The sequence below is a fragment of the Convolutriloba macropyga genome, chromosome 6, assembly GCF_964194025.1.
Source record: "Convolutriloba macropyga chromosome 6, txConMacr16.3, whole genome shotgun sequence".
Classification (NCBI taxonomy): domain Eukaryota; kingdom Metazoa; phylum Xenacoelomorpha; order Acoela; family Convolutidae; genus Convolutriloba; species Convolutriloba macropyga.
The window spans coordinates 38321020-38335225 of record NC_134473.1 but is presented as its reverse complement, the minus strand read 5'-3'; the positions used below and the strand labels follow the sequence as shown (position 1 = coordinate 38335225).

The 14206-nt window shown below is 43.5% G+C and overlaps 1 protein-coding gene across 1 annotated transcript in view; it reads left to right on the top strand.

Moving 5' to 3' along the window:
- LOC142341310 (uncharacterized) overlaps positions 1-14206 on the top strand; it is a 216660-nt gene that overhangs the window by 113790 nt on the left and 88664 nt on the right. Inside the window, exons 24-25 of the mRNA XM_075392234.1 lie at positions 568-738; positions 12489-12726. Coding sequence (XP_075248349.1) covers positions 568-738; positions 12489-12726 — 409 coding nt within the window. The remainder of the gene's footprint in view (positions 1-567; positions 739-12488; positions 12727-14206) is intronic.

Below are 14206 nucleotides of genomic sequence, written 5' to 3'. Positions count from 1 at the left end.
CTTTGACCAATCAGAATTCGAGGTCGGCTAAATTTCTCATTTTTTCCTTGCCGGCTGACCTAGCCATCTGTTCACTAACACCTCCCATTTCTCATAATAATTTTGGGAATTATTTTAAAGCTTTAACTGATTCTTTAAATTATTTTATCAGGTTTTCCCATCTTACCCCCACCCCTCCCCGAGTTTAGAGTGAATAAATCGTATACCCCCTTCTATTTACCGTAAACATACCGTAATGGTGCTATGTATTTTTGTGGGGGTGTTGCTATGACTGTAAAGACCTTTTTAAAATCTAGAACAAGCAATTTTTCTCAAAAGATATCTAGTCATCACATTTTTTTCAGAAGACTTAGAAATATCGGTTAAGTGACTCTGCTTGAAGTCACTGAGATCTTCGAATCTTGATCAAGAAACGCGTAGAGGATCAAGAAAACGATTTTTGTCTATGTATATAGTTAGTAACTTCTGGCATTTTAGCTTCTGGCAATGCAGACCTTCGGCATTTTAAAACTTCTTGCTCGTGCGTGGGCCAATCCAAGAGATAATTTGAAAGTTTGACCTGTTTAGGAGAGACAAGTAACGAAGGTAGTGAAGTGTGCGGCTGCAGTAGACCAGGCGAACCAGTCAGGGTAGACTATGTGGCTCTCTCCCCTTCTCAGCTCCAGATCACCTGGGCTGCTCCTGCCAACAACGAGGACTACACCTGGTTCCATCTCAAGGACTCACAAGATCAGATCCGTGAGTTTTAATTCCGTCATTTTCCTATACAAGATCTTCCGAATCTTTATTTAAAATTCGCTTATTTTGTAAAAGGAGACATTCTTCATTAAAATGCTTCGCAAGTAGGCTTCAGTACGAATTTCTTCGATTGAATGGAACTGGAATTTTAATAGCAATGTGTTAAGATCTTATTTTTTAATCCAATAATTTAAGCTCTTGATATTTATAATCCTGCGGTTCTTCTCTCTTAAAATGTCCTGAGCGTTCAAAATTTTAAATGGTCATGGCTGTTCCGTGCGATATATGTCACTGTAGTGAAATTAAAGTCTTTTCATAATATATTTGGCTACAAGGTTTTTTCATGCCAGTATTTGGTCGTGTTTGATCTTTTCATAAGTCGAGGCCTTTTCCTGGGGCAGAAACTTAAGTGTTACTAAGTAAATAAACGTTATCAGCGAGAAAATATCTTTTCTTGAATTGCAATCGTACGACGATTGTTCAATATCCTTTTGTTTGACCTGCAATCATGCGACAAATGATTGAATATCTTTATCTCATTTGAAACCGTGCGACGATGGTACTGAGTAAATAAAAGAGCAGCGAAGGTTGAAATGCGCTATTTGAATAAAGCGAGAAATGAACAAAAGATTACGTAATTTCTTAAACATTTAACTTCTTATACGTAGAGTGCTCGGAAAAGGTTCGTTTAACATAATTTTCGTTGAGCCTACGAATATACTAAATTGATTGCGCTGTTTTTAGGCTGAACGTTTTTATGTTTCGAAAGTGTGTTGGTGACCAATCTGAGCTCAGACAAAATACCTGCTAAAAAAGATCAAGCTAGATTTGCCGGGCCATTGACATGGGCCGTTGGCCTTAATGCGTAGTTGAATACAGTTGCCTTATCGATATTATGATGAATTAACATTCGAAAGATTGAATACTTTTCGTCACCTTTATTTTGGTGCCGCCACCCGGGACCCTTTGGAGCCGATTTTCGCATCACCCTTTTTGATGGCAATCTATTTATCAAATTATTTAAAACAAGACTAAACACACTCTCTAAACAGGACTCCCTTGAACAGCTGCTGCTTTACTACCACCCAGCATCGCTTGAACTTACGGCATCAATAAGGCATGCTTCTTTATTTTCCCAAGATATGAATGTGATTAGTTAATGTGAGGACGACCCCAGAAGCCAATGACCACCCTCAATCGACAGAGCTACCCAATACCCGCTGTTCAAAGACGCAATTGAGAGGGACACAACTGCCATTGCCTTCTTCAAACCAAATCACCGGGAGAACATAGTGAGTGCGTGTTGTATCAACCTAGTCCTCTCACTAGAAGAGTTTCAACACATGACATGGGACACACCGAGCACAAAGGAGGCACTCACAAGTAAGGGGTTAATGGTAGCCGCGATTATGAGCTGGAAGCGTGAGAGCCAACAATTACAACAACAAAAATTGTAAGAACTATCCGAAAAACTAAATCGTCATGTTTTGATTATCTGTTGCAGTATATTGAGTATTTTATTCGGCAAATCTAGCAACCCCCCCCCCCTTTATATTTTTTCTCAGTTTCATTTCCTATAATCTGGTATTTTCGACATTATCCCTGGTCACCAATATCCTATCCCTTATATTTTTTGAGTTTATAAAACATCAAATTTGAAAAAAAATGGCCGATATTTGAACAATAAGCAGTAGTACGTATTGGTATCTCTGAATTGCAAAAACGCTGTATACACCTTTTATCTCGCGAAGCAAAAAAAAAGTTTGAGAAAAAATTGACCAAACTTGATTAAATGTTGCAAAAAATTTATATAAAGCGTTGATAGATGGCGGATCGAACATTTGTATAGAAAAGGTTAGAATTAAGAGTTTGGTCAAGATTTTCAAATTTAAAAAAAAAGAATCAGATAACTGATTTTTTGCAAATAAGCGCTTATTCTTGGTAACTCGTGAAAATCGTGCATTAAACATCAAGGTTCGGAGTTTGAGCAAATCTCAAATCAATTATGTTGTAAAAAACATTATATGGTTTTTATATTAGCTGCAAGTTCACTGCATCACGCCATAAAAACCTTGCCTCAAGCGTTACAAGACCATTATAAAAAAGGAATATACGCATTACCGGGTCTGAGTTTTAATCCTAACGCTTTGAAAGTCCGAAAAACCGCGCAATTTCAATTGAGTCACTTCTTCCGTGATAAAAAGAGGCTAGTTATATGGCATGATGTGGTGAACAATTCATTGTCCCGTCATCGCAGTAACAACAATAAGCCTTTAACACCTTCGCAGCTTATTGAAGTGCTTGAAAAGTATCAGGAGCGCATAGAAGCTATAGTGTTTTGCCCCAGAGAGGGAACTCCTGATATTTACGATCAGCTCAAGCGTAGTATTCTAGTTACCATCCACATAGTGAAAGACATTGTGTCTAAACGTAAACAGAAAGATCCTAGTTTACTTAAAGAGTACAGAGCATTGCACCAAAAGCCTGCGCTTGAGCTGAAAACACTCACTATAGTGTTAGCACACAAGAACAACCTCCGGTCCTTGATAACACGCTCCCGACCGAAGAAACTTTCAAAGCGCCGTCGTAAAACGCTTCGCATCCGTCATGCGTTCGAGGAGGCGGAACTCACACAAGCCTTTGATAACCTGAATGTCACTTAGTCTTGCGCTGTTGTGGGAGTCTACCCGCTGACTGGCGGTGTGACTTAGTTAACTCACGAGGTACGGGTTAGTTTGTGGTTGGTTCTCTCCGATAGCGCCTTACTAAACGTTTCGCTCTCCCCATTCTTTGAGTTTATCACTACCGTCCGTTTCCCGCTGGTTATCTGGTTTCCTTTTTCCGTTTCCGTCCTTTTTGTTTCCGTGTCACCTTGTTTCTTTCCACCCCCCACTTATTTGTTGTATGATGTAGTATGTTGAGTTTTGCTTTAGTAAAATTTCTTTCTGCTAGTATGCTGGTTTGTTGTTTAGTCTCCTTCTTTCCTAGGGTGTGACTTAAGTTCATTCTGGAGTTACGGCTGGTTTGTTTCGTGACTTTCGCCACACTTGTTTGCTAGCAATTTGCTGTAGTTTTATTAATTTTTGTAGTTTGCACGTTTGTTGTCTGGGTATGGTGGTTTGCTAGGGTGTGACTTAAGTTTGTTCTGGAGTTACGGCTAGTAAATTTCCTGACCTTTTTCGACTTTTCGTTATACTACATCGTTGCCGTAAATTGTTTCATGTTTGATGTTTTTGATGCCGTTGATAAAGCCCCATAATTTTTGTGCTAGTTTACCTTGCAGTAGCTCCTCTCCTTCTTTCTAGGGTGTGACTTAAGTTTATTCTGGAGTTACGGCTAGCTTAATTGGTAGAGCTTTTGCTGCTGTAGCCTCCCGCCTCCTCGCTTGTGGTTTACCGTCTCCCTCCCGTGCTATCCCGGTTTCTCGTTTCGTCGCGCGCCATCCGCCCGACGTTTCCGCCCCGCCCGTGCCGTTTTGGCGTTTCGTCGCGCGCCATCCACCCGACGTTTCCGCCCCGCCCGTGCCGTTTTCCCGTTTCGTCGCGCGCCATCCGCCCGACGTTTCCGCCCCGCCCGTGCCGTTTTCCCGTTTCGTCGCGCGCCATCCGCCCGACGTTTCCGCCCCGCCCGTGCCGTCTTCCCGTTTCGTCGCGCGCCATCCACCCGACGTTTCCGCCCCGCCCGTGCCGTTTTCCCGTTTCGTCGCGCGCCATCCGCCCGACGTTTCCGCCCCGCCCGTGCCGTTTTCCCGTTTCGTCGCGCGCCATCCGCCCGACGTTTCCGCGCCGCCCGTGCCGTCTTCCCGTTTCGACGCGCGCCATCCGCCCGACGTTTCCGCCCCGCCCGTGCCGTTTTCCCGTTTCGTCGCGCGCCATCCGCCCGACGTTTCCGCCCCGCCCGTGCCGTTTTCCCGTTTCGTCGCGCGCCATCCGCCCGACGTTTCCGCACGCCCGCGCCATTTTCCTGCTTCGTCGCGCGCTTTTCGCCCGACGCTCCCGTTTGTCAGTCCGGTTCCCCGTTGCGTCGTGCGTTAATCGTTCGGCGTTTCTTCCCATCCGTCCCGTCTCCCGTTCTGCCCTTTTTGCGCTTCCTGCGCGCCGTTCTTTCTTTCTTTCGCCGGGTACTATTGTACTCGACGAACATCTTTGCTCTTTGACGGTTTGCTAAGGCAAACCGTCACACTAGGGTTCGGTATAACCCATTTGTGTTGTGCTGTTGCATGTCTGTGTACTTTATAGTAGTACTAAATTAAACTTGTGGTTCCTGTTTTGATAAGATCATGACAACCTTGCAGGACAAATTTAACAAACTTTATAGTGCGAGGGCAAAATTAGAGGCTGAACTAAATAACATCTATGGTGAAATTAACAATGCTGTTGATAAGCAAGACAGGAAAGTTAAGATCGAACGTCTGATTGTGAAGTGCAAAGATGCTTTTACTAGAGTAGTTGATAAGAATGAAGAGCTCTTTGATCTGGCACAAAAGACTGAAGATCCAGACGCTGCCTGTAAGAATCTTGAGAAATGGTTAGAGAGTGTAACCGAGAAAACTGACGAGTTCATTGCTGCTGCTCGAGGGTATATCAATTCGGTCCAAGACGAAGAGACAGCAGAGATGTATACCTCTCACCACTCAAGATCAGGTTCGCATATGACTTCCTCAAAAAGATCAAGTCAGCGTCAAGGAGACTTAGAATTATCAAGACTAAAAAGGGAGGAACTTGAGAAACAACATGAGGCAAAGCTTCGCATTGCTAGACAACGTCTTGAAATTGAAAAACAAACGAAATTGCGGGAATTAGAAATTGAGCAGCTTGAGGAGGATCATCGCAAGGAAGTAGCTGCTGCAGCCCTTGAGGAAATTGAGCTGATGACAAAATCATCAGCGGACGGGTCTGGTACAGGCAAAATGAGTGGGCTCTTTACGGAAAGAAGTTCAATCAAGAGCAAGAAACTTGTTCAAGATTGGGTTAATTCGTCACCGGCCGGGAACATGGCAGATGTTGCAAACGAACCGAGTTTGCACTTTTCTGGTTCCATCGCCCAATCCAACAAAGCAATTGTCCAACGACCTTCTTCAGCTCAACTTCGAAACTCACACTTCAATCTCAATACACATGGTCAAGTTGAGGCCAACATCAACCTCCCTGTCCATGAACCAAGTAGTAGAACCAATGTAACCAATGATGCACATGTTGCAAACAACATCATGCAAGAGCAGCGACAGCCTCAATATACGCTTCCATCACCACCAATAACCTTTGGTATGCCAACTCTACTAAACGCCCAAAACACAGCCCGACAATTGTCTCAAGCAACAATGCACTTCGATGGTTTACAGTTAGATCATTAATTCCCTCGCAGGTCGAGCATGCCGGGAAAGTTGAATTTAGTCAGCCCTCCGCGTTCACCACCTTTAAAGACACTCGATAATGCTCCGCTAGCACTTAATCCGCAACAAGCACACATAAATGTACCAGCCCCCCCCCATCCCCCGTTCTATACCCCGCACCACCGCATTTCCCGTTAATCCCACCAGCATTCCGCTTTCCTCCTTCGCCGCCACAAGCACTCCCACTACACGCCACTAACCCCGTGGCGAATAATGTCAATCTGTTACCCCATTCTCCGCCTGCACCAATCATTTCCTCCGCAAACATTTTTGTACCTCAACTAATTCATCCACCACCCCCACAAAAGAGTTTTCAGCCCCAAAATTTTGTCCCTATAACCCACGCACCTCCTGCTCCTCCAGACCCAAATGTCTGGCGTTTTCCGGCAGCAGTCCCATCTAATGCAGTACCACTTGTACGTACATCTGCAAACTTATACACCGCACAACCGGCCCCGTTAATCAACCCTCATATCACTACATCGCTCCGCTCCTCTCAAGTACAAGCAGCAGCAGGCGCTCAAAATCACGTAACATCAGACTTCATGCAAGCAAATCCATTTAGTTCTTCCACAGGTACCGCCCCCACCTTTGTCACTCCGATCATTCCGCCAACGTATGGAGCTACCGTTCCGAACCCGTTGTGTTGGGGTGGCCCGCCGCATCCCACACCTTCGGCTCCTTCTTTGGACTCTGTGGATTTGATAAAGCAGTTGGCGGAGGCAATTACTTGTAAGAAGAACGATCCACTGCCCGAGTGGAAATTGTCACAGTACAATGATGATCCACTGCAGTGGCACGAATGGTTCGGACAATTTAAAAGCGCCATAGACGCACAGTCCTTGACTGATGATATCAAGTTAACATATTTAAAAACGCTTGTAACTGGAAAAGCTAAAACCGCCATCGCTGAGTTCACATACTGTGGTTTAATGTATAAGGACGCACTTAAGACACTCGAACGTAAATTTGGCCAACCACAGGCAGTAGTCAGTGCACACTTAGACAAACTCAGCTCTTTTCCTCAACTTCAGATGCACAATAGTGACAACATCATAAACTATTCTGCAACAATTTCAAGTCTTGTTGGGGTCTTTAAATCACTTTCATATGACGCAGACCTTAAGAGCGCCTCACTTCTTAACACGGCTGTGCAAAAATTGCCGCCCAATCTAAAAGAGTCTTGGTCACTCTTCACAGTGAAGAAACATTGGGTTAAACCAACACTCCTTGACTTCAACGAGTGGTTGAAGGAGAAGGCCGAGGCACATGATTTAATGAAGCAAACTTCATCGAAAGCAAGAACTGAGGACAACACCAACTCAGTAGTGAAGACCAAAGTTGCCTCAAGAACTTTTGCTGCTAATACACAAACTAAGGGCACTCAAAGACCAGCCTCAACATCGGCAACGCCTGCAAACCCTCGCTGCATTGTGTGTAAAGGCAATCATCGCATCTGGGAGTGTAGGGTATTTAAAGAAAAGTCTCCCACTCAGCGAGCAAAGGTAGTGGCGGATGCAAAACTGTGTTTCTCATGTTTGAGAGAAAAGCATATGTTCAGGCAATGCCCAAATCATAGAAAATGCAGGAAGGACGGTTGCAACAGCTCCCATAATACACTTCTTCATGGAGCTGAGAGGGTTTATCCATCAAAATCCCCTTCAAGCAACAACAACAACAACAACAGTAATTCTAATGCTGGCGCAAATCAAAGTAAACTTTCTAGTGTCCAATCATCGAGTAAGACCACTACTTTGTCATCTGTGAGTAATGTGAAAGGCCTCCTTCAGGTGACTGAAATACAGTTGAAGAGCGCTTCTGGTAAAGATACCACGGCTTTAGTTTTGTGCGATACCGCTTGCAGTAACTCTTGGGTGTCCAATGATCTTGCAAATAGACTTGGTTTGCACGGTACAGCATTGAAATTAACAGTCAAGGGTATAAATACCGAGGAGGCTGTAGACACTAAGTTAGTTGAACTAATTGTAACACCACGCGACAACCAAGCATTTGAACCATTTAAAGTCAGCCCTTACGTAAAGGAAAATTTGAATGTAGGCGCCGATGTCATTAACATTAAAGCACTTCAGGAAACATACCCGCACCTAGCAGTTCTAGACCCAGTTACATATTGCTATGGAAACATCGAGATGATACTTGGACAGGATGTGTATCATGCCATCCGCCCGTTAGAGTACTTCGCTGCCGACGAGAAGTCCTCGCCCTTCGCTGTTCGCTTGCCCATAGGTTGGGTTCTAAGCGGCCCTCTATCGTCGTCTTCAGGTTTAGTCTCGACTTGTTTCAAAGCTAATATGGAGCAGGATTTTGAACTCGCTAGTCAGGTAAAATCTTGATACGACATAGAGTCGTACGGCGCACTTAAACAAGTAGATCCACGATCCGCCTCGGATGCACGTGCGCATGAAAATCTTGAAAACACTACCGTGCTTAATGGAAAAAGGTACGATGTCGGAATGCTATGGGCTGAAGATAACATCGAACTGCCCAACAATTATTTCTCAGCGCTTGTTCAATTAAAGTCTTTGGAAAAGCGGCTAACGAAAGATCAGACATTAAGGGAAAAGTACTCGAATACCATCAAAGAGGACTTAGACAAAGGCTACGTAGCAAGGGTCAAAGATGCTCATAAGGTGGAAAGTCGCTCGGAAAGAGAGTGGTACCTACCACACCATCCGGTTGTTAACCCGAACAAGCCGGGCAAGGTTCGTAGGGTACTAAACGGAGCAGCTAAATTCCATGGCGCATCTCTTAATAAGTCATTACTCACCGGACCTGACTTACTGCAAAACCTAATCTATGTACTCCTACGGTTTAGACAACATCCATTTGCCGTATCCGCCGACATCGATGGAATGTTCCTCCAAGTTGGAGTGTTACCATGTGCTCAGCCATCATTGCGTTTTTTGTGGCGGGAGGACCCCACATCAAATGTTGTGGTACACCAGTATACGCGCCACATCTTTGGGGCAAAAGATTCGCCCACCTGCGCCAACTACGCACTTCAGCGCACGGCACGCGATAATGCTAAGGAGTACCCAGAAGCTGGGAAAGCCGTCCTTGAGAACTTCTACATGGACGATTACTTGGATTCTGTGGAATCCCCCGAGAGGGCCCTCATTAGGTCGAAGGAATTGGTACATCTTCTCCATCTAGGTGGGTTCAAGCTTACTAGGTTTGTAAGCAATGTACCAGATCTGGCTGACCAAATTGATGGGTCTGCTCAATCCACTGAACCGAAGGTCATCGTTTCATCCAAGGAGGAATCAATGCACGTGCTTGGGCTTAAGTGGGATCACAACAACGATACTCTGGTCGTGAGTAGGGGTACTAACAGCACCATCACGAAAAGTTTAACACAGCGCTTGGTCTTAAGTCTCGTGTCAAAGGTCTACGACCCAATTGGTCTTGTCGCACCGTTCACCGTTGGTGCTCGGTTAATCTTGAAAGACATTTGGCGTGTCAATGGACAAAGTTGGGATGACGAGTTACCCAAAGACACAGTTGACAGATTCCTTGCCTGGTGTGTTGAACTGCCGCGGTTAGCCGAGATCACTATACCGAGAAGTTACTTTTCAGGACCATTCCAACACCTTGAACTCCACATGTTCGGTGATAGCTCGCAAGACGTATTCAGTGCAGTAGGTTTTCTTAGGGCTCAAGTAACTTGCAACTCCGGGGAGATTAAAACAGAGCTGGCGTTTGTCTTGGGCAAGGCCCGTGTTGCACCTATGAAGGTAATGACAGTTCCTAAGTTGGAATTACAAGCCGCTCTCCTCGCTGCCCGTTTAAAAAGGGAAATCTGTCGAGCATTAACGGTTACTGTCGATAAAGTCTTTATGTGGACAGATAGTACCATCGTCTTGCAGTGGATAAACTCAACAAACAAACACCCAATCTTCATTGCAAATCGTGTTAGTGAAATCCTGGAGAACACCAGCGTTGACCAATGGAACCACGTCGCCACTTGTGATAATCCGGCAGATGCTGGCACGCGTGGCATGTCCGCTGAAATTTTGCAATCAAGTAGCTGGGTGAGGGGTCCTGACTTCTTGAGAACTAAGCAATTGCCTTTTGTACCAAATACTGACGTCGTTGATAACATCAAGCTCGGCGCTGTAACCAAGGAACAAGATGATGACTCCATCTCATCTTTAGCCGCATCTGTAACCAATTCCCCAAAGGAACAAAGTATTAATCTGATCCCGTTTGATAAGTTCAGTTCTTATCAAAAATTACTTCGTGTCACCGCATATGTGCTCCGTCTTTTACCATCTCATGAAAGTTACCGTACCGTAGACGGCAGCATAGCCGACCCTGTTGAGCTTGACGAAGCCGAGCGTCATCTCCAGTACTTAGTTCAAGGAGAGTCCTTTAATACTGAAAGAAAGGATTTTCTTGACAACAAATCCGTTAAGAAGAGCAGCCGCATTGCTCAGTTTACTCCGTTTATTGGGCCCCATGGTCTCATCCGTTCTTCTGGTCGACTCCGACGGCTAGTGGAAATTGACTTTGACACTAAGCATCCTATCGTGCTGGATGCGCGTCATACTTTTGTTAAACTGTTTCTGCGGCATACTCATTTGAAGAACCATCATCAGGGCATTGATTACTTAAGATCAAAGGTACAAGAACGTTATGCCATCCTAAAACTACGTTCCACACTGCGTTCCATCAAATCAAACTGCGTCTTGTGTAGAAAGTTTCGTGCAGCAACCATTCAACCTATCATGGCAGACCTACCAAAGGAGAGACTCGCATACAAGTCTCCTCCCTTTACCAACACCGGGGTTGATTACTTCGGCCCATTCTACGTCACTGTTCGTCGGACTACCGAGAAGAGGTGGGGATTTCTCTTCACTTGTCTCACTACTCGTGCTGTCCATGTTGAAATTGTCCCGTCCATGGACACTAGTTCCTGTGTAATGGGAGTTGAGCGGTTCGTCTCCCGTCGGGGTACTCCTGCTATGATTTGGTCGGATAACGGTACGAACTTCATTGGAGCGGAGAAAGAGCTCCGTGAATGTGTGGAAGAATGGAATACGCTTAACATCGCTGCCGAACTTGCCAATAAGGGTATTAAGTGGAGGTTCAATCCACCCAGTGCGCCACACCAAGGTGGCATCTGGGAGAGGTTAGTTCGTAGTTTTAAAAGAGTACTGTACACTATCCTCGGTACGCGTCGCCTCACAGATGAGGTGTTGAACACTACTTTTTGTCTGGTCGAATACGCACTAAACTCACGTCCCTTAACGCCCGTAAGCGCCGACCCGTCCCACCTAGGCGCAATAACACCTAATCATTTTCTACTCGGTAACCAAGCAACCAGAATTCCGTCCATCGTTGGAGTCGACGAGTTCGATCATCGTAAGCGGTACGCCCGTGCACAGTCATGCGCCAATGCAATCAGGGCACGTTGGCTTAAGGAGTATGTACCTGCGCTGAACCGCAGAGCTAAGTGGCAGACGCCTGCGGAGCATCACCTCAAGGCTGGTGATTTAGTGTGGATCGTTGAAGAAAGCAACCCTAGGTTAGCAACCCATACTCCTTAAGCCAACGTTCCCAGATTGCATTGGCGTATGAACTCCGTTACGGATCCGACAGCGTCGCCCGCTCCGCCGTCGTACGCACGTCTTCCGGATCGCTCGTTCGCCCACTCGTTAAGCTGGTACCGATTCTCCCAACATCTTCTTCTGGGCCGGAGGATGTTACTAAGTAAATAAACGTTATCAGCGAGAAAATATCTTTTCTTGAATTGCAATCGTACGACGATTGTTCAATATCCTTTTGTTTGACCTGCAATCATGCGACAAATGATTGAATATCTTTATCTCATTTGAAACCGTGCGACGATGGTACTGAGTAAATAAAAGAGCAGCGAAGATTGAAATGCGCTATTTGAATAAAACGAGAAATGAACAAAAGATTACGTAATTTCTTAAACATTTAACTTCTTATACGTAGAGTGCTCGGAAAAGGTTCGTTTAACATAATTTTCGTTGAGCCTACGAATATACTAAATTGATTGCGCTCTTTTTAGGCTGAACGTTTTTATGTTTCGAAAGTGTGTTGGTGACCAATCTGAGCTCAGACAAAATACCTGCTAAAAAAGATCAAGCTAGATTTGCCGGGCCATTGACATGGGCCGTTGGCCTTAATGCGTAGTTGAATACAGTTGCCTTATCGATATTATGATGAATTAACATTCGAAAGAGTGAATACTTTTCGTCACCTTTACTTAAGCACAGGCTGTTGTTATCGTTGTTGATGACTTCGCATCGGAGTTTGGTAATTTCTCGATGGCGATAACAACCATGTGATAGAATTCTTTTTATTTCAGAAACTGATATCACAACTGAATTTTTCACCTGGCCAGACTTATTACAGCCTTCAACCGAGTATGTGTTCCAAGTACGCACTGTGTTGAACTGCAGTAATACTGGCCAGAATTTAACCTCTGGTTGGGTATCCGTCCGGGCATACACCTCCCCAGGAATTCCCATATTGCAACAGACCGACTATGGTACTGACTTTGTGACTTTGGAGGTGGTCGACGGAGATACTTACGACTCTATCAGGTCAGAAAGTTACATTTTGGGATTCCAAATTTCAAAGTTGTTTTCCTCAAAATAAAATTAAGATTTTCAAAAACTAAAGATTTCGAAACTTTTAGACTAAATTTCATTTGGCTTTTCAAATAAAAGTTAACTTAATTTTTCTGAAAGGGAAAACCAACTTATTTTCAAAATAATCGAAGTTAATTTGTTTTTTTTAATAGCGTAAAACAAACGGTACCATAAAAACGAGAAAAAAGTATCCAATTGATGAATGAATTGCAATTTATGGCAAGTATTCTCATAGTTTTGTTATTTGAAAAAAACAGAGTGAAAAAAACAGCCCTTTATTTTTTTGAAATCTACTTCTTGTCTCGCAGCAAGCGCATTTTGTTTTCTTGTGTGAGCTAATTCATGTGCGTTTCATTGCCCGGGTTGCCGATCAAACGTTTCATTGCCCGGTTTGCTGGTCCTATATGATTTTTAAATTTCCTGGTAATCATAAAAGGGTCATAAATGAAAGTATGATCAAATCATACAAGGATCGTAAACTGAAAATGAATTATTTAAGGAAAACGGATAAAACAAAAACGCCTTCCAACATTTTTCACTGGCTCCACTCTGAATTTTGAAAAGATTCATTTATTTCGCGCCGGTCATAAAATGTCATACATGAACGTATGATTACACTGTAACCATTCAAACATCAAAAAATATAAACTGACAACCGAGAATACCCAAAACTATCGTGTGTTCATCGTTTCTTTGTGAGAAGACAACTGCTGTTCCAATTTTAGCGCTTTGTCGAGACAAAAAATCTTTTGACGAGGTTAACTCAACACTCCATTACTGTAAGAAAACCTACGAACGTAAACAAAAACACCTGAATTTTAGAAAAATCATGTCCATCCAAGCGAAAAATTGTTTGTGCTCAGGATTAAAACTTTGCGGATGGAAAATTGTTCTTTGAACGCTTTGATATAAATATTTTTCTTTTGAATTCAGTTAATTTCAAACTTTTTAAATTAAAAAGACCACGCAAAAACAACTAACCAACTTCATACCCGAAAAAGTACTTTTTCTGGCGGTGGGAGCAGCAGTTGAGAGACAGTGTTTTACTTCAAAGGGAGATCAAGCAGAAATTTTTTTTGTCTGCTATTTTCATCTCCAAGTAAATAAAAAAATGAGTATATATGTTGATCTCATTTTATCTTGGTGCTTCAGGTTATATACTTGCCCAAGAGATAGTGAAATTAACGGAGAATAAAAGATCTCCTCTGAATAATTAAAAAAAATATGAGTTTGAGTTTTGCTAAGTCCAGCTTAACTCTACAAAAGACTGTTTTGGTCCAATCCTAACATTTAAAAAGTAGGAAAAATTTGTTCATTGCATTAGGAACAGTATTTTTATTTTGAATAATCAACATCTCATGTTGCATATACGTAATAAAAGTTAGCATTTGAAGTTCAACATAGCTGATTTGGAGAATAGGAACAGCGCGCT